At 44.9% G+C, this 20,832-nt stretch overlaps 1 protein-coding gene across 1 annotated transcript in view; it reads right to left on the reverse strand.

Annotated features, from left to right (window-relative positions):
* asic4a (acid-sensing (proton-gated) ion channel family member 4a) overlaps positions 1–20,832 on the reverse strand; it is a 754,228-nt gene that overhangs the window by 137,779 nt on the left and 595,617 nt on the right. The window contains exon 12 of the mRNA XM_041201177.1: positions 18,003–18,094. Within this exon, the coding sequence (XP_041057111.1) occupies positions 18,003–18,094 (92 nt within the window). The remainder of the gene's footprint in view (positions 1–18,002; positions 18,095–20,832) is intronic.

A 20,832-nucleotide genomic window follows, 5' to 3' on the forward strand; every position in this document is an offset into this window, starting at 1 on the left:
TCTAGCTGTTTCTCTCACTCTAGCTGTTTCTCTCACTCTCGCTCTTTCTCCCACTTTCGCCGTTTCTCTCACTCTTGCTGTTTCTCCCACTCTCACTGTTTCTCTCACTTTCACTGTTTCTCCCACTCTCACATTTTCTCCCACTTTCACTGTTTCTCTCACTTTCACTGTTTCTCTCACGCTCACTGTGTCTCCCACTCTCACTGTTTCTCCCACTCTCACTGTTTCTCCCACTCACACTTTTTCTCCCACTTACACCGTTTCTCCCACTTTCACTGTTTCTCTCAATCTCACTGTTTCTCTACATCTCACTGGTTCTCTCACTCTCACTTTTTCTCTCGCTCTCAATATTTCGCTCACTCTCACTTTTTCTCTCACTCTCACTTTTTCTCTCAATCTCACTTTTTCTAACACTCTCACTTTTTCTCTCACTCTCACTTTTTCTCTCAATCTCACTTTTTCTAACACTCTCACTTCTTCTCTCACTCTCACTGCTTCTCTCACTCTCACTGCTTCTCTCACTCTCACTGTTTCTCTCACTCTCAATGTTTCTCCCACTCTCAATGTTTCTCCCACTCTCATTATTTCTCCCACTCTCACTCTTTCTCCCACTATCACTTTTTCTCTCAATCTCACTGTTTCTCTCACTCTCACTGTTTCTCTCACTCTCACTGTTTCTCTCACCCTCACTGTTTCTCTCACTTTCACTGTTTCTCTCATTTTCACAGTTACTCTCACTCTCACTGTTTCTTTCACACTCACTGTTTCTTTCACTCTAGCTGTTTCTCTCACTCTTGCTGTTTCTCTCACTCTCGCTGTTTCTCTCTCTCTTACTATTTCTCTCACTCTTCTTGCTTCTGTCAATCTCACTGGTTCTCTCAATTTCACTGGTTCTCTATCTCGAGCTCTTTCTCCCACTCTGGCTGTTCCTCGCACTCTCATTGTTTCTCTGACTCTCACTCTTTCTCCCACTCTCACTGTTTCTCTCACTCTCCCTGCTTCTCTCCATCTCACTGTTTCTCTCACTCTTGCTGTTTCTCCCACTATCACTGTTTCTCTCAATCTCACTGTTTCTGTCCATCTCACTGTTTCTCTCACTCTAACTGTTCCTCTCACTCTCACTTTTTCTCCCACTCTCGCTGTTTCTCTCACTCTCACTGTTTCTCCCACTCTCGCTGTTTCTTTCAATCTCACTGTTTCTCTCACTCTCCCTGCTTCTCTCAATCTCACTGGTTCTCTCAATCTCACTGGTTCTCTCTCTCGCGCTCTTTCTCCCACTCTCGTTGTTCCTCTCACTCTCACTGCCTCTCCCAATGTTACTGTTTCTCTCAATTTCACTGTTTCTCTCACACTCACTGTTTCTCCCACTCTCATTGTTTCTCTCATTCTCACTGTTTCTCTCACTCTCACTGTTTCTCTCACTCTTGCTGTCTCTCCCAATATCACTGTTTCTCTCCATCTCCTTGTTTCTCTCCATCTCAGTGTTTCTCTCACTCTCACTGTTTCTCTTACTCTCACTGTTTCTCTCACTCTCACTGTTTCTCTCACTCTCACTGTTTCTGTCACTTTCACTGTTTCTCTCACTCTCACTGTTTCTCTTACTCTCACTGTTTCTCTCACTCTCACTGTTTCTCTCACTCTCACTGTTTCTCTCACTCTCACTGTTTCTGTCACTTTCACTGTTTCTCTCACTCTCACTGTTTCTCTCACTCTCACTGTTTCTCCCACTCTCACTGTTTCTCTCACTCTCGCTCTTTGTCTCACTCTCACTGTTTCTCTCACTTTCGCTCTTTCTCCCACTCTCGCCGTTTCTCTCACTCTCGCTGTTTCTCTCTCTCTTACTATTTCTCTCACTCTTCTTGCTTCTGTCAATCTCACTGGTTCTCTCAATTTCACTGGTTCTCTATCTCGAGCTCTTTCTCCCACTCTCGGTGTTCCTTGCACTCTCATTGTTTCTCTGACTATCACTGTTTCTCCCACTCTCACTGTTTCTCTCACTCTTGCTGTTTCTCCCACTCTCACTGCTTCTCTCACTCTCACTGCTTCTCTCACTCTCACTGCTTCTCTCACTCTCACTGTTTCTCTCACTCTCAATGTTTCTCCCACTCTCAATGTTTCTCCCACTCTCATTTTTTCTCCCACTCTCACTCTTTCTCCCACTATCACTTTTTTTCTCAATCTCACTGTTTCTCTCCATCTCACTGTTTCTCTCACTCTCACTGTTTCTCTCACCCTCACTGTTTCTCTCACTTTCACTGTTTCTCTCACTCTCACTGTTTCTCTCACTCCCACTGTTTCTTTCACTCTAGCTGTTTCTCTCACTCTCGCTGTTTCTCGTAATCTCACTCTTTCTCCCACTCTCGCTGTTTCTCTCACTCTCCATGCTTCTCCCCATCTCACTGTTTCTCTCACTCTTGCTGTTTCTCCCACTATCACTGTTTCTCTCAATCTCACTGTTTCTGTCCATCTCACTGTTTCTCTCACTCTAACTGTTTCTCTCACTCTCACTTTTTCTCCCACTCTCCCTGCTTCTCTCAATCTCACTGGTTCTCTCAATTTCACTGGTTCTCTCAATCTCACTGGTTCTCTCTCTCGCGCTCTTTTTCCCACTCTCGTTGTTCCTCTCACTCTCACTGTCTCTCCCAATATCACTGTTTCTCTCAATTTCACTGTTTCTCTCATGCTTACTGTTTCTCCCACTCTCACTGTTTCTCTCATTCTCACTGTTTCTCTCACGCTCACTGTTTCTCCCACTCTCACTGTTTCTCTCACTCTCACTGTTTCTCTCACTCTTGCTGTCTCTCCCACTATCACTGTTTCTCTCCATCCCCTTGTTTCTCTCCATCTCCTTGTTTCTCTCCATCTCCTTGTTTCTCTCACTCTCACTGTTTCTCTCACTCTCACTGTTTCTCTCACTCTCACTGTTTCTCTCACTCTCACTGTTTCTCTCACTCTGTTTCTCTCACTCTCACTGTTTCTCTCACTCTGTTTCTCTCACTCTCACTGTTTCTCTCACTTTCACTGTTTCTCTCACACTGTTTCTCTCACTCTCACTGTTTCTCTCACTCTCACTGTTTCTCTCACTCTGTTTCTCTCACTCTCACTGTTTCTCTCACTCTGTTTCTCTCACTCTCACTGTTTCTCTCACTCTCACTGTTTCTCTCACTCTGTTTCTCTCACTCTCACTGTTTCTCTCACTCTGTTTCTCTCACTCTCACTGTTTCTCTCACTTTCACTGTTTCTCTCACTCTCACTGTTTCTCCCACTCTCACTGTTTCTCTCAGCTCGCTCTTTGTCTCACTCTCACTGTTTCTCTCACTTTTGCTCTTTCTCCCACTCTCGCCGTTTCTCTCACTCTCGCTGTTTCTCCCACTCTTGCTCTTACTGTTTCTCTCACTCTCACTGTTTCTCCCACTCTCACTTTTTCTCCCACTCTCACTGTTTCTCCCACTATCACTGTTTCTCTCATTCTCACTGTTTCTCTCCATCTCAGTGTTTCTCTCACTCTAACTGTTTCTCTCACTCTCACTGTTTCTCCCACTCTCACTGTTTCTCTCAGCTCGCTCTTTGTCTCACTCTCGCTGTTTCTCTCACTTTTGCTCTTTCTCCCACTCTCGCTGTTTCTCTCTCTCTCACTATTTCTCTCACTCTCCTTGCTTCTGTCAATCTCAATGGTTCTCTCAATTTCACTGGTTCTCTATCTCGTGCTCTTTCTCCCACTCTCGCTGTTCCTCGCACTCTCATTGTTTCTCCGACTATCACTGTTTCTCCCACTCTCACTGTTTCTCTCACTCTTGCTGTTTCTCCCACTCTTGCTCTTACTGTTTCTCTCACTCTCACTGTTTCTCCCACTCTCACTCTCACTGCTTCTCTCACTGTTACTGTTTCTCTCACGCTAACTTTTTCTCCCACTATCACTGTTTCTCTCAATCTCACTGTTACTCTCCATCTCACTGTTTCTCTCACTCTAACTGTTTCTCCCGTTCTCACTGTTTTTCCCACTCTCACTCTCACTGTTTCTCTCACTCTGTTTCTCACTGTTTCTCTCAGTCTCACTGTTTCTCTCACTCTCACGGTTTCTCCCACTCTTACTGTTTCTCCCAGTCTCACCGTTTCTCTCACTCTAGATGTTTCTCTCACTCTCGCTGTTTCTCTCACTCTCTCTTTTTCTCTTACTCTTGCTCTTTCTCCCACTCTCGCTCTTTCTCCCACTCTCGCTCTTTCTCTCTCTCTCACTGTTTCTCTCACTCTCACTGTTTCTCTCAGTCTCACTGGTTCTCTCTATCTCACTGGTTTCTCTCAATTTCACTGTTTCTCTCATGCTCACTGTTTCTCCCACTCACACTTTTTCTCCCACTCTCACTGTTTCTCCCACTATCACTGTTTCTCTCATTCTCACTGTTTCTCTCCATCTCAGTGTTTCTCTCACTCTAACTGTTTCTCTCGCTCTCACTGTTTTTCCCACTCTCACTCTCACTGTTTCTCTCACTCTCACTCTCACTGTTTCTTTCACTCTCACTGTTTTTCTCACTCTCACTGTTTCTCCCACTCTTACCTTTTCTCCCAGTCTCACTGTTTCTCTCACTCTCGATGTTTCTCTCACTCTCGCTGTTTCTCTCACTCTCGCTGTTTCTCTCACTCTCGCTGTTTCTCTCACTCTCGCTGTTTCTCTCACTCTCGCTGTTTCTCCCACTCTCGCCGTTTCTCTCACTCTCGCTGTTTCTCTCAATCTCGCTGTTTCTCTAAATCTCACTGGTTTCTCTCAATTTCACTATTTCTCTCACTCTCACTGTTTCTCTCACTCTCACTGGTTCTCTAAATCTCACTGGTTTCTCTCAATTTCACTGTTTCTCTCACGCTCACTGATTCTCCCAGTTTCACTGTTTCTCTCACTCTCACTGCTTCTCTCACTCTTTATGTTTCTCCAACTATCAAAGTTTCTCTCAATCTCACTGTTTCTCTCCATCTCACTGTTTCTCTTACTCTCAGTGTTTCTCTTGCTCTCAGTGTTTCTCTCGCTCTCACTGTTTTTCCCTCTCTCACTCTCACTGTTTCTCTCACTCTCACTCTCACTGTTTCTCTCACTCTCACTATTTTTCCCTCTCTCACTCTCACTGCTTCTCTCACTCTCACTCTCACTGTTTCTCTCACTCTCACTGTTTCTCTCACTCTCACTGTTTCTCTCGCTCTCACTGTTTTTACCTCTCTCACTCTCACTGTTTCTCTCACTCTCACTGTTTCTCCCACTCTTACTGTTTCTCCCAGTCTCACTGTTTCTCTCACTCTCGCTGTTTCTTCCCACTCTCGCTGTTCCTCTCACTCTCGCTCTTTCTCCCACTCTCGCCGTTTCTCTCACTCTCGCCGTTTCTCTCATTCTCACTTTTTCTCTCACTCTCACTGCTTCTCTCACTCACACTGTTTCTCTCACTCTCACTGTTTCTATCACTCTCACTGATTCTCTCTATCTCACTGGTTCTCTCAATCTCACTGTTTCTCTCGCTCTCACTGTTTCTCTCGCTCTCACTATTTCTCCCACTCTCACTGTTTCTCTCACTCTCACTGCTTCTCTCACTCTCACTGCTTCTCTCACTCTCACTGTTTCTCTCACTCTCACTGTTTCTCTCACTCTCACTTTTTTTCCCACTCTCACTGTTTCTCCCATTTTCACTGTTTCTCTCCATCTCACTGTTTCTCCCACTATCACTGTTTCTCTTGCTCTCACTGTTTCTCTCACTCTCATTTTTTCTCTCACTCTCACTGTTTCTCTCACTCTCACTGTTTCTCTCACTCTCACTGTTTCTCTCATTTTCACTGTTTCTCCCACTCTCACATTTTCTCCCACTTTCACCGTTTCTCTCACTCTCACTTTTTTTCCCACTCTCACTGTTTCTCCCATTTTCACTGTTTCTCTCCATCTCACTGTTTCTCCCACTATCACTGTTTCTCTTGCTCTCACTGTTTCTCTCACTCTCATTTTTTCTCTCACTCTCACTGTTTCTCTCACTCTCGCCGTTTCTCTCATTCTCACTTTTTCTCTCACTCTCACTGCTTCTCTCACTCACACTGTTTCTCTCACTCTCACTGTTTCTATCACTCTCACTGATTCTCTCTATCTCACTGGTTCTCTCAATCTCACTGTTTCTCTCGCTCTCACTGTTTCTCTCGCTCTCACTATTTCTCCCACTCTCACTGTTTCTCTCACTCTCACTGCTTCTCTCACTCTCACTGCTTCTCTCACTCTCACTGTTTCTCTCACTCTCACTGTTTCTCTCACTCTCACTTTTTTTCCCACTCTCACTGTTTCTCCCATTTTCACTGTTTCTCTCCATCTCACTGTTTCTCCCACTATCACTGTTTCTCTTGCTCTCACTGTTTCTCTCACTCTCATTTTTTCTCTCACTCTCACTGTTTCTCTCACTCTCACTGCTTCTCTCACTCTCACTGCTTCTCTCACTCTCACTGCTTCTCTCACTCTCACTGTTTCTCTCACTCTCAATGTTTCTCCCACTCTCAATTTTTCTCCCACTCTCATTTTTTCTCCCACTCTCACTGTTTCTCTCACTCTCATTGTTTCTCTCACTCTTGCTGTTTCTCCCACTATCACTGCTTCTGTCAATCTCACCGTTACTCTCCATCTCACTGTTTCTCTCACTCTAACTGTTTCTCTCAATCTCACTCTTTCTCCCACTATCACTGTTTCTCTCAATCTCAGTTTCTCTCCATCTCACTGTTACTCTCGCTCTCACTGTTTCTCTCGCTCTCACTGTTTCCCCTACTCTCACTCTCACTGTTTCTCTCACTCTCAATTTTTCTCCCACTCTCACTGCTTCTCTCACTCTCACTGTTTCTCTCCATCTCACTGTTTCTCCCACTTTCACTGTTTCTCCCACTATCAGTGTTTCTCTCACTACCACTGTTTCTCTCACTCTCATTTTTTCTCTCACTCTCACTGTTTCTCTCACTCTCACTGTTTCTCTCAATCTCACTGTTTCTCTCACTTTCACTTTTTCTCTCAATCTCACTGTTTCTCTCACTTTCACTTTTTCTCTCAATCTCGCTGTTTCTCTCACTCTCACTCTTTCTCCCACTTTCGCCGTTTCTCTCACTCTCGCTGTTTCTCCCACTCTCACTCTCACTGTTTCTCTCACTCTTGATGTTTCTCCCACTATCACTGTATCTCCATCTCACTGTTTCTCTCACTCTCACTGCTTCTCTCACTCTCACTGTTTCTCTCCATCTCACTGTTTCTCCCACTCTCACCTTTTCTCCCACTCTCACTCTTTCTCCCACTATCACTGTTTCTCTCAATCTCACTGTTTCTCTCCATCTCACTGTTTCTCTCACTCTCACTGTTTCTCTCACTCTCACTGTTTCTCCCACTCTCACTCTCACTGTTTCTCTCAATCTCACTGTTTCTCTGCATCTCAGTGGTTCTCTCACTCTCACTCTTTCTCTCGCTCTCAATGTTTCTCTCACTCTCACTTTTTCTCTCACTTTCACTGCTTCTCTCACTCTCACTGCTTCTCTCACTCTCACTGCTTCTCTCACTCTCGCTGCTTGTCTCACTCTCACTGCTTCTCTCACTCTCACTGCTTCTCTCACGCTCACTGTTTCTCCCACTCTCACTGTTTCTCTCAGTCTCACTTTTTCTCCCACTATCACTCTTTCTCCCACTATCACTTTTTCTCTCAATCTCACTGTTTCTCTCCATCTCACTGTTTCTCTCACTCTCACTGTTTCTCTGACCCTCACTGTTTCTCTCACCCTCACTGTTTCTCTCACTTTCACTGTTTCTCCCACTCTCACTCTTTCTCCCACTATCAGTTTTTCTCTCAATCTCACTGTTTCTCTCCATCTCACTGTTTCTCCCACTATCACTGTTTCTCTCACTCTCGCTCTTTCTCCCACTCTTGCCGTTTCTTTCACTCTCGCTCTTTCTCTCACTCTTGCTGTTTCTCTCACTCTCACTTTTTCTCCCACTCTCACTCTCACTGTTTCTCTCATCTCACTGATTCTCTCACTCTTACTGTTTCTCTCACTCTTGCTGTTTCTCTCACTCTCGCTCTTTCTCCCACTCTTGCCGTTTCTTTCACTCTCGCTGTTTCTCTCACTCTTGCTGTTTCTCTCACTCTCGCAGTTTCTCCCACTCTCACTCTCACTGTTTCTCTCATCTCACTGATTCTCTCACTCTTACTGTTTCTCTCACTCTTGCTGTTTCTCTCACTCTCACTGTTTCTCTCACTCTTACCGTTTCTCTCACTCTTGCTGTTTCTCCTACTATCACTTTTTCTCTCACTCTCACTGTTTCTCTCACTCTCACTGTTTCTCCCACCCTCACTCTCACTGTTTCTCTCACTCTCATTTTTTCTCTCACTCTCACTGCTTCTCTCACTCTTACTCTTTCTCTCACTCTCACTGTTTCTCCCACTCTCACTATTTCTCCCACTCTCACTGTTTCCCTCGCTCTCACTGTTTCTCTCAATCTCACTGTTTGTCTACATCTCACTATTTCTCTCACTCTCACTGTTTCCCTCGCTCTCACTGTTTCTCTCGCTCTCACTGTTTCTCTCACTCTCATTTTTTCTCTCACTCTCACTGCTTCTCTCACTCTCACTGCTTCTCTCACTCTCACTGCTTCTCTCACTCTCACTGCTTCTCTCACTCTCACTGCTTCTCTCACCCTCACTGTTTTTCTCACTCTCACTATTTCTCTCACTCTCAGTGTTCCTCTCACTCTTGCTGTTTCTCCCTCTATCAATGTATCTCTCAATTTCACTGTTTCTCTCACTCTCACTGTTTCTCCCACTCCCACTATTTCTCCCACTCTCACTGTTTCTTTCATTCTCACTGATTCTCGCACTCTTTCTGTTTCTCCCACTATAACTGTTTCTCTCAATCTCACTGTTTCTCTCCATCTCACTATTTCTCCCACTCTCACTCTCACTGTTTCTCTCACTCTCACTGTTTCTCCCACTCTTACTCTCACTGTTTCTCTCACTCTCACTGCTTCTCTCACTCACTGTTTCTCTCACTCACTGTTTCTCTCACTCTCACTGTTTCTCCCACTCTTACTCTCACTGCTTCTCTCACTCTCACTGCTTCTCTCACTCACTGTTTCTCTCACTCTCACTGTTTCTCTCACTCTCACTGTTTCTCCCACTCTCAATGTCTCTCTCACTCTCACTGTTTCTCTCACTCTCACTGTTTCTCTCACCCTAGCTGTTTCTCTCACTCTCGCACTTTCACCCACTCTCGCCGTTTCTCTCACTTTCACCGTCTCTTTCAATCTCACTGTTTCTCTCACTCTCCCTGCTTCTCTCAATCTCACTGGTTCTCTCAATCTCACTGGTTCTCTCTTTCGCGCTCTTTCTCCCACTCTCACTGTTTCTCCCACTATCACTATTTCTCTCACTATCACTGTTTCTCCCACTCTCACTGTTTCTCTCACTCTTGCTGTTTCTCCCACTCTCACTCTCTCTGTTTCTCTCTCTCTCACTGGTTCTCTCACTCTCACTGGTTCTCTCTATCTCACTGGTTCTCCCTATCTCACTGGTTCTCTCTATCTCACTGGTTTCTCTTAATTTCACTATTTCTCTCACTCTCACTGTTTCACCCACTCTCACTGTTTCTCCCACTCTCACTGTTTCTCTCACTCTTGATGTTTCTCCCACTATCACTGTATCTCCATCTCACTGTTTCTCTCACTCTCACTGCTTCTCTCACTCTCACTGTTTCTCTCACGCTCACTGTTTCTCCCACTCTCACCTTTTCTCCCACTCTCACTCTTTCTCCCACTATCACTGTTTCTCTCAATCTCACTGTTTCTCTCACTCTCACTGTTTCTCTCACTCTCACTGTTTCTCCCACTCTCACTCTCACTGTTTCTCTCAATCTCACTGTTTCTCTCCATCTCAGTGGTTCTCTCACTCTCACTCTTTCTCTCGCTCTCAATGTTTCTCTCGCTCTCACTTTTTCTCTCACTTTCACTGCTTCTCTCACTCTCACTGCTTCTCTCACTCTCACTGCTTCTCTCACTCTCGCTGCTTGTCTCACTCTCACTGCTTCTCTCACTCTCACTGCTTCTCTCACACTCACTGTTTCTCCCACTCTCACTGTTTCTCTCAGTCTCACTTTTTCTCCCACTATCACTCTTTCTCCCACTATCACTTTTTCTCTCAATCTCACTGTTTCTCTCCATCTCACTGTTTCTCTCACTCTCACTGTTTCTCTGACCCTCACTGTTTCTCTCACCCTCACTGTTTCTCTCACCCTCACTGTTTCTCTCACTTTCACTGTTTCTCCCACTCTCACTCTTTCTCCCACTATCACTTTTTCTCTCAATCTCACTGTTTCTCTCCATCTCACTGTTTCTCCCACTCTCACTGTTTCTCTCACCCTCACTGTTTCTCTCACTTTCACTGTTTCTCCCACTCTCACTCTTTCTCCCACTATCAGTTTTTCTCTCAATCTCACTGTTTCTCTCCATCTCACTGTTTCTCCCACTATCACTGTTTCTCTCACTCTTGCTGTTTCTCTCACTCTCGCTGTTTCTCCCACTCTTGCCGTTTCTTTCACTCTCGCTGTTTCTCTCACTCTTGCTGTTTCTCTCACTCTCACTTTTTCTCCCACTCTCACTCTCACTGTTTCTCTCATCTCACTGATTCTCTCACTCTTACTGTTTCTCTCACTCTTGCTGTTTCTCTCACTCTCGCTCTTTCTCCCACTCTTGCCGTTTCTTTCACTCTCGCTGTTTCTCTCACTCTTGCTGTTTCTCTCACTCTCGCAGTTTCTCCCACTCTCACTCTCACTGTTTCTCTCATCTCACTGATTCTCTCACTCTTACTGTTTCTCTCACTCTTGCTGTTTCTCTCACTCTCACTGTTTCTCTCACTCTTACCGTTTCTCTCACTCTTGCTGTTTCTCCTACTATCACTTTTTCTCTCACTCTCTCTGTTTCTCTCACTCTCACTGTTTCTCCCACCCTCACTCTCACTGTTTCTCTCACTCTCATTTTTTCTCTCACTCTCACTGCTTCTCTCACTCTTACTCTTTCTCTCACTCTCACTGTTTCTCCCACTCTCACTATTTCTCCCACTCTCACTGTTTCCCTCGCTCTCACTGTTTCTCTCAATCTCACTGTTTGTCTACATCTCACTATTTCTCTCACTCTCACTGTTTCCCTCGCTCTCACTGTTTCTCTCGCTCTCACTGTTTCTCTCACTCTCATTTTTTCTCTCACTCTCACTGCTTCTCTCACTCTCACTGCTTCTCTCACTCTCACTGCTTCTCTCACTCTCACTGCTTCTCTCACCCTCACTGTTTTTCTCACTCTCACTATTTCTCTCACTCTCAGTGTTCCTCTCACTCTTGCTGTTTCTCCCTCTATCAATGTATCTCTCAATTTCACTGTTTCTCTCACTCTCACTGTTTCTCCCACTCCCACTATTTCTCCCACTCTCACTGTTTCTTTCATTCTCACTGATTCTCGCACTCTTTCTGTTTCTCCCACTATAACTGTTTCTCTCAATCTCACTGTTTCTCTCCATCTCACTATTTCTCCCACTCTCACTCTCACTGTTTCTCTCACTCTCACTGTTTCTCCCACTCTCACTGTTTCTCCCACTCTTACTCTCACTGTTTCTCTCACTCTCACTGCTTCTCTCACTCACTGTTTCTCTCACTCACTGTTTCTCTCACTCTCACTGCTTCTCTCACTCACTGTTTCTCTCACTCACTGTTTCTCTCACTCTCACTGTTTCTCCCACTCTTACTCTCACTGCTTCTCTCACTCTCACTGCTTCTCTCACTCACTGTTTCTCTCACTCTCACTGTTTCTCTCACTCTCACTGTTTCTCCCACTCTCAATGTCTCTCTCACTCTCACTGTTTCTCTCACTCTCACTGTTTCTCTCACTCTCGCACTTTCACCCACTCTCGCCGTTTCTCTCACTTTCACCGTCTCTTTCAATCTCACTGTTTCTCTCACTCTCCCTGCTTCTCTCAATCTCACTGGTTCTCTCAATCTCACTGGTTCTCTCTTTCGCGCTCTTTCTCCCACTCTCACTGTTTCTCCCACTATCACTATTTCTCTCACTATCACTGTTTCTCCCACTCTCACTGTTTCTCTCACTCTTGCTGTTTCTCCCACTCTCACTCTCTCTGTTTCTCTCTCTCTCACTGGTTCTCTCACTCTCACTGGTTCTCTCTATCTCACTGGTTCTCCCTATCTCACTGGTTCTCTCTATCTCACTGGTTTCTCTTAATTTCACTATTTCTCTCACTCTCACTGTTTCACCCACTCTCACTGTTTCTCCCACTCTCATTGTTCCTCTCACTCTTGCTGTTTCTCCCACTATCACTGTTTCTCTCAATTTCACTGTTTCTCTCACTCTCACTGTTTCTCCCACTCTCACTATTTCGCCCACTCTCACTGTTTCTCTCACTCTTGCTGTTTCTCTCAATCTCACTGTTTCTCTCCTTCTCACGATTTCTCTCACTCTCACTGTTTCTCTCGCTCTCACTGTTTCTACCACTCTCGCTCTCACTGTTTCTCTCACTCTAGCTGTTTCTCCTATTCTCGCCGTTTCTCTCACTCTCTCTGTTTCTCTCTCTCTCACTGGTTCTCTCACTCTCACTGGTTCTCCCTATCTCACTGGTTCTCTCTATCTCATTGGTTTCTCTTAATTTCACTATTTCTCTCACTCTCACTGTTTCACCCACTCTCACTGTTTCTCCCTCTCTCACTGTTTCTCTCACTCTCACTGTTTCTCTCACTCTTGCTGTTTCTCCCACTATCACTGTTTCTCTCAATTTCACTGTTTCTCCCACTCTCACTATTTCGCCCACTCTCACTATTTCGCCCACTCTCACTGTTTCTCTCACTCTTGCTGTTTCTCTCAGTCTCACTGTTTCTCTCCATTTCACTATTTCTCTCACTCTCACTGTTTCTCTCGCTCTCACTGTTTCTACCACTCTCACTCTCACAGTTTCTCTCACTCTCACTTTTTCTCACTCTCATTGCTTCTCTCACTCACTGATTCTCTCACTCTCACTGTTTCTCTAACTCTCACTGTTTCTCTCACTCTAGCTGTTTATCTCACTCTCGCTGTTTCTCTCACTCTCGCTTTTTCTCCCACTCTCGCCGTTTCTCTCACTCTCGCTGTTTCTCTCTCTCTCCCTGCTTCTCTCAATCTCACTGGTTCTCTCAATCTCACTGGTTCTCTCTCTCCCGCTCTTTTTCCCACTCTCGCTGTTCCTCGCACACTCAACGTTTCTCCCACTATCACTGTTTCTCCCACTCTCGCTGTTTCTCTCACTCTTACTGTTTCTCTCACTCTTGCTGTTTCTCCCACTATCACTGTTTCTCTCACTCTTACTGTTTCTCTCACTATTGCTGTTTCTCCCACTATCACTTTTTCTCTCACTCTCGCTGTTTCTCTCACTCTCACCATTTCTCTAACTCTCAGTTTCTCCCACTCTCACTGTTTCTCTCACTCTCACTGTTTCTCTCACTCTAGCTGGTTCTCCCACTCTCACTGTTTCTCTTGCGCTCGCTGTTCCTCGCACTCTCACTGTTTCTCCCACTCTCACTGTTTCTCTCATTCTTACTCTTTCTCTTACTCTTGCTGTTTCTCCCACTCTCACTGTTTCTCTCACTCTTACTGTTTCTCTCACTCTTGCTGTTTCTCCCACTCTCACTGTTTCTCCCACTCTCACTGTTTCTCTCATTCTTACTCTTTCTCTTACTCTTGCTGTTTCTCCCACTCTCACTGTTTCTCTCACTCTTACTGTTTCTCTCACTCTTGCTGTTTCTCCCACTCTCACTGTTTCTCTCACTCTCACTGTTCCTCTCACTCTTGCTGTTTCTCCCACTATCACTGTTTCTCTCAATTTCACTGTTTCTCTCACTCTCACTGTTCTCCCACTCTCACTATTTCTCCCACTCTCACTGTTTCTCTCACTCTCAATGTTTCTCTCAATCTCACTGTTTATCTTCATCTCACTATTTCTCTCACTTTCACTGTTTCTCTCACTCTCACTGTTTCTCTCACTTTCACTTTTTCTCTCACTCTCACTGTTTCTCTCACTCTCACTGCTTCTCTCACTCTCACTGCTTCTTTCACTCTCACTGCTTCTCTCACTCTCACTGCTTCTCTCACTCTCACTGCTTCTCTCACTCTTACTCTTTCTCTCAATCTTGCTGTTTCTCCCACTCTCACTATTTCTCCCACTATCACTGTTTCTCTCACTCTTACTGTTTCTCTCACTATTGCTGTTTCTCCCACTATCACTTTTTCTCTCACTCTCGCTGTTTCTCTCACTCTCACCATTTCTCTCACTCTCAGTTTCTCCCACTCTCACTGTTTCTCTCACGCTCACTGTTTCTCTCACTATAGCTGGTTCTCCCACTCTCGCCGTTTCTCTTGCTCTCGCTGTTCCTCGCACTCACACTGTTTCTCCCACTCTCACTGTTTCTCTCACTCTTACTCTTTCTCTCACTCTTGCTGTTTCTCCCACTCTCACTGTTTCTCTCACTCTTACTGTTTCTCCCACTCTCACTGTTTCTCTCACTCTCACTGTTCCTCTCACTCTTGCTGTTTCTCCCACTATCACTGTTTCTCTCAATTTCACTGTTTCTCTCACTCTCACTGTTCTCCCACTCTCACTATTTCTCCCACTCTCACTGTTTCTCACTCTCAATGTTTCTCTCAATCTCACTATTTCTCTCACTCTCACTGTTTCTCTCACTCTCACTGTTTCTCTCACTCTCACTGTTTCTCTCACTCTCACTGTTTCTCTCACTCTCAATGTTTCTCTCAATCTCACTATTTCTCTCACTCTCACTGTTTCTCTCACTCTCACTGTTTCTCTCACTCTCACTGTTTCTCTCACTCTCACTGCTTCTCTCACTCTCACTGCTTCTTTCACTCTCACTGCTTCTCTCACTCTCGCTGTTTCTCTCACTCTTACTCTTTCTCTCAATCTTGCTGTTTCTCCCACTCTCACTGTTTCTCTCACTCTTACTGTTTCTCTCACTATTGCTGTTTCTCCCACTATCACTTTTTCTCTCACTCTCGCTGTTTCTCTCACTCTCGCTGTTTCTCTCACTCTCGCTGTTTCTCTCGCTCTCACCATTTCTCTCACTCTCACCATTTCTCTCACTCTCAGTTTCTCCCACTCTCACTGTTTCTCTCACTCTCACTGTTTCTCTCACTCTAGCTGGTTCTCCCACACTCGCCGTTTCTCTTGCTCTCGCTGTTCCTCGCACTCTCACTGTTTCTCCCACTCTCACTGTTTCTCTCACTCTTACTCTTTCTCTCACTCTTGCTGTTTCTCCCACTCTCACTGTTTCTCTCACTCTTACTGTTTCTCTCACTCTTGCTGTTTCTCCCACTCTCACTGTTTCTCTCACTCTCACTGTTCCTCTCACTCTTGCTGTTTCTCCCACTATCACTGTTTCTCTCAATTTCACTGTTTCTCTCACTCTCACTGTTCTCCCACTCTCACTATTTCTCCCACTCTCACTGTTTCTCTCACTCTCAATGTTTCTCTCAATCTCACTGTTTATCTTCATCTCACTATTTCTCTCACTCTCACTGTTTCTCTCACTCTCACTGTTTCTCTCACTCTCACTGTTTCTCTCACTCTCACTGCTTCTTTCACTCTCACTGCTTCTCTCACTCTCACTGTTTATCTTCATCTCACTGTTTCTCTCACTCTCACTGTTTCTCTCACTCTCACTGCTTCTCTCACTCTAACTGTTTCTCTCACTCTTACTCTTTCTCTCAATCTTGCTGTTTCTCCCACTCTCACTGTTTCTCTCACTCTTGCTGTTTCTCTCACTCTCACTGCTTCTCCCACTCTCACCGCTTCTCTCACTCTCACTGTTTCTCTCACTCTCACTGTTTCTCTCACTCTCATTGCTTCTCTCACTCTCACTGCTTCTCTCACTCTCACTGTTTCTCTGACTCTCACTGATCCTCTCACTCTTGCTGTTTCTCCCACTATCACTGTTTCTCTCAATTTCACTGTTTCTCCCACTCTCACTATTTCTCCCACTATCACTATTTCTCTCACTCTCACTATTTCTCTCACTCTCACTGTTTCTCTCGCTTTCACTGTTTCTCCCACTCTCACTCTCACTGTTTCTCTCACTCTCACTGTTTCTCTCACTCTCGCTGTTTCTCTTACTCTCACTGTTCCTCTCACTCTTGCTGTTTCTCCCACTATCACTGTTTCTCTCAATTTCACTTTTTCTCTCACTCTCACTGTTTCTCCCACTCTCACTATTTCGCCCACTCTCACTGTTTCTCTCAAACTTGCTGTTTCTCTCAATCTCACTGTTTCTCTCCATCTCACGATTTCTCTCACTCTCACTGTTTCTCTCGCTCTCACTGTTTCTACCACTCTCACTCTTACTGATTCTCTCACTCTCACTGTTTCTCTCACTCTCATTGCTTCTCTCACTCTCACTGCTTCTCTCTCTCTCACTGTTTCTCTGACTCTCACTGTTCCTCTCACTCTTGCTGTTTCTCCCACTATCACTGTTTCTCTCGCTTTTACTGTTTCTCCCACTCTCACTCTCACTGTTTCTCTCACTCTCACTGTTTCTCCCACTCTCACTGCTTCTCTCACTCACACTGTTTCTGTCACTCTAATTTTTCTCTCACTCTCACTGTTTCTCCCACTCTCACTGTTTCACCCACTCTCACTGTTTCTCCCATTCTCACTGTTTCTCCCACTCTCACTGTTTCTCTCACTCTCAATGTTTCTCTCAATCTCACTGTTTCGTTGCATCTCACTATTTCTCTCACTCTCACTGTTTCTCTCACTCTCACTGCTTCTCTCACTCTCACTGCTTCTCTCACTCTCACTGTTTCTCTCACTCTCAATGTTTCTCCCACTCTCACTGTTTCTCTGACCCTCACTGTTTCACTCACTCTAGCTGTTTCTCTCACTCTTGCTGTTCCTCTCACTCTCGCTCTTTCTCCCACTCTCGACGTTTCTCTCACTCTCGCTGTTTCTCTCTCTCTCACTGTTTCTCTCACTCTCCCTGCTTCTCTCAATCTCACTGTTTCTCTCAATCTTTCTGGTTCTCTCTCTCCTGCTCTTTCTCCCACTCTCGCTGTTCGTCGCACTCTCACTGTTTCTCCCACTATCACTGTTTCTCCCACTCTCACTGTTTCTCTCACTCTTACTGTTTCTCTCACTCTGACTGTTTCTCTCACTCTGACTGTTTCTCTCACTCTCACTGTTTCTCTCAATCTCACTGTTTCTCTCACTCTCACTGTTTCTCTCAATCTCACTGTTTCTCTCCTTCTCACTATTTCTCTCACTCTCACTTTTTCTCTCGCTCTCACTGTTTCTCCCACTCTCACTCTCACTGTTTCTCTCACTCTCACTGCTTCTCTCACTCTCACTGCTTCTCTCACTCTCGCTGTTCCTCTCACTCTCGCTCTTTCTCCCACTCTCGACGTTTCTCTCACTCTCGCTGTTTCTCTCTCTCTCACTGTTTCTCTCACTTTCGCTGCCCCTCACCCTCTCACTGTTTCTTTGAATCTCATACTCGCTGTTTATCCAGTCTCACTCTTACTCTGTTTCTCTCACTCTCACTGTTTCTCTAACTCTCCCTCTCACTGTTTCTCCTGTCTCACTCTTACTCCATTTATCTCTCTCACTGTTTCTCTCACTGTCACTGTTTCTCTCACTCACATCTTTTCTCCAGTCTCTCTCTTACTCTTTTTCTATCATTCCCATTGTTTCTTTCTCACTCCCTGTTTCTCTCACTCTACTGGTATCTCTCCCTCTCAGTGTTTCTCTCGCTCTCTCTATTTCACCAATCTCACTCTCTTTTTCTCTCTCTGCCACTGATGAGGTTTGATCTACATTCCCTGCATGCCAGTCAGGTAGTGTTTTTACACTGTGCCCTTGGTCACTACACATCAATCTTCTATCTTGTTGTTTAATTTGTCCCAATCGTATAATTAATATCCAACCACTCACCCAACAATCCTGCCACATCGTAGGCTTTCTTCTGCTCAATTGTTTCATAATTTAAAGCTTCAAAATAGATGTCCAGCACAAGGTAATTTTCCCTACAGAAAGGACACAGAGACAGAGTAAGAAGACACTGTCTGCAGCCTCATTCTCTCCCACCTCGAACCTCTCCCCTTTCCCCTCTGATTCTCACTGGAGCTGTTGTAACACCTTCTCTGAAACACTCTATAGCCCCGGCACTTTGTTCTCTCAAACTCAGCTGTTATTTCATATTCTAGAGTTTTCTATCGCACTTTAACGGAGGAGGGTCTTCCACTTCTATTGCAGTTTTCAAGTTGAGGAGTTTCCAAGGTGTTTTCTATTTGATCCAGTTACTTTTAAAACGCAGTTACTCAAATGCAGCAAGTGTGATGAGTAATTTGAAGAGAGCGAGCAGTGGAAACAGCAACAAATCAATGATCAGGCAATCTGTTTGAGTGGAGGTGGTAAGGGATGGATATCGGATGGGACACTGCTACACCCTCATTACAGCGAGAGGGGATTTGATTCCCTGGGTTGTATCTGCGGGTTCTCAGAGGGAATGTCAGGGAGTTTCAGCGCAGGTGCAGAGTATGTGGGGAGACGGACTGGGCAATGCTCCGTTTCTGGTGTTCCTCTGCAGCAGCAGGGACCAGGCAGTGTGCCTGTATCATGGCATAGTGTGAAACATTGACCACGGGACCAGGCTACAGTGTGAACGTGAGCCCACCTGACAGAAACTGGGGAGCAGCGGGAGAAGCGGATTGTCACCATGCAGCTGAAATGCTGCCATTAGGTCTGTGCTGCTGGGGGTGGGGAGGTTGAGGGGGGGTTGGTTGGGACTCAGGGAAGCCCCAGGAGTCTATGGTAGCTCTGTGCTGCTATGATCTGGAGCTCAGGGAAGTTCAGGTGCCATATTTGCTCAGTGAAACCTGGGGGCAGTGTCAGATCAGTGGAGCTCGCAGTGGAAGCAAAGAAAATCCCTTGTGCAGTGGGATCCTTCTCAAAATAGCTAGGGAGCTGGACTCACACTGGAAATTAAATGCTGGGCTGCAGCCTTCGGAACTCGCTGGGCCACAGTCTCAGGAGAAGAGATTGAGTAATTGGAGGGTGTGGTGATGGGGCAGTCTGAGTTGGAGCCGCTGTTCAGGAGAATCACATGCTATATTCTTGAAAGAGAAGAGTTGAAATCATCTAAAGGTAGACACAGTTTTAGAGGATTTTGTGACTCATAGTGATCACTGATGTCTTGGTGGGTTGCTGATAAATTCTTGGGAACTGTTTTAATGGCTTCTGCCATTTAATGTGCAGTTGGTGGTGTGTTCAACCACAGTCTACCTATTAATCTGTGTTTCCTACATGTTAATTCTGGATGTTAGAGTATAAGATAGATTGATATATTGACTGTTTGTTTTGCTGACTCTTTCATAGTAACATTTCTTCTATTTGTTTGAAACTGGAATCTTGCGTCTTTATTCTCTTAGCAAGTAATTGAGATTTCAAATTTCATCTACTGTAACAAAAAGTTACTTGTCCCTAACTGGATCATAACAAAATTTGAGTGCCTGGTCTGGGATCCTAACAACGGCCCTTTCAAAGTGTGGGCACTGGGTAAAATGTACGCCCAATGTCCTTGAACCACGGCTGCTCACCCTCCCTGTTAGTAAGACTCTATCCCAAACTTCAGGCATGATTTCATTTCAGATTCTCTCCCAGGTTTCAGTTTATCTCATCTTCCAGACTTAACTCAGTCCGAAGTCATTCAGGTGATTTATGGCAATTCTGGTTAGAGAAGCAATTACAGCTGTGAGGAGCGATGATATATTAAAAGGATCATCTGCTCCAGATCAACAGTGTCGATACCCTGTGAACCTTACTATTTATTTCTTTAATGTCTATCCTCTAAAGCCCATCTCTGCAGCGAGACTGTCTGTTTGTCCTTGGTTTGTTTGCTTATATGTGCCGTGTGTGTGTGTCATGTGTGTGTGCTGTGTGTGTGCCGTGTGTGTGTGTCGTGCCTGTGTGTGCTGTGTGTGTTGTGTGTGTGTGCCATGGCCATGTGTGTGTGTCATATGTGTATGTGTGTGTGTATGTTGCTGGGTCTAACAAAGGCAAAGGTAAATAATTGGCCATTTTGGTGACTGAATAAAACATTAACATGCATGATGTGATCTGTGGAGTAATGGGGCTAGAGAAATTGTGCACTCCTCCCATCCCATTTATAATAATGGTTAAAACAGTAGGGGAGTAATAGTAGGGGATTTTAACTACCCCAGTATTAACTGGGATCATTTTAGTGTAAAAGAAAGGGGGGAACAGAATTCTTAAGGTGTATTCAGGAGAACTTTTATGGTCAGTATGTAGCAAGTCCAACAAGAGAGGATGCGATTCTGGACTTAGTTTTAGGAAATGAAGCTGGGCAGGTAGAAGGGGTGACAGTGGGAGAGCATTTTGGTAGTAGTGATCATAATTCAGTCACTTTTAACATAATTATGGAAAAGGACAAAGATAAAACAGGAGTTAACGTTCTAAATTGGGGCAAGGCCAATTTTACTAAGAAGAGGAGTGATTTAACAAAAGTAAACTGGAAACAGCTTCTTGAAGGTAAATCAGTGTCAGAGCAGTGGGAGGCAACCAAAGAGGAGATCCAAGGGGTTCAGAGTAAACATGGTCCCACAAAGGAAAAGGGTGGGACGGCCAACTCTAGATCCCCCCTGGATGTCAAGAAGCTTACAGGGTGAGATGAGAGAGAAAAGGAAAGCTTATGTCAGACACCAAGAACTCAATACTACAGAAAGCTGAGAGGAGTAGAGAAAGT

Source organism: Carcharodon carcharias, chromosome 12, assembly GCF_017639515.1.
Source record: "Carcharodon carcharias isolate sCarCar2 chromosome 12, sCarCar2.pri, whole genome shotgun sequence".
NCBI lineage: Eukaryota > Metazoa > Chordata > Chondrichthyes > Lamniformes > Lamnidae > Carcharodon > Carcharodon carcharias.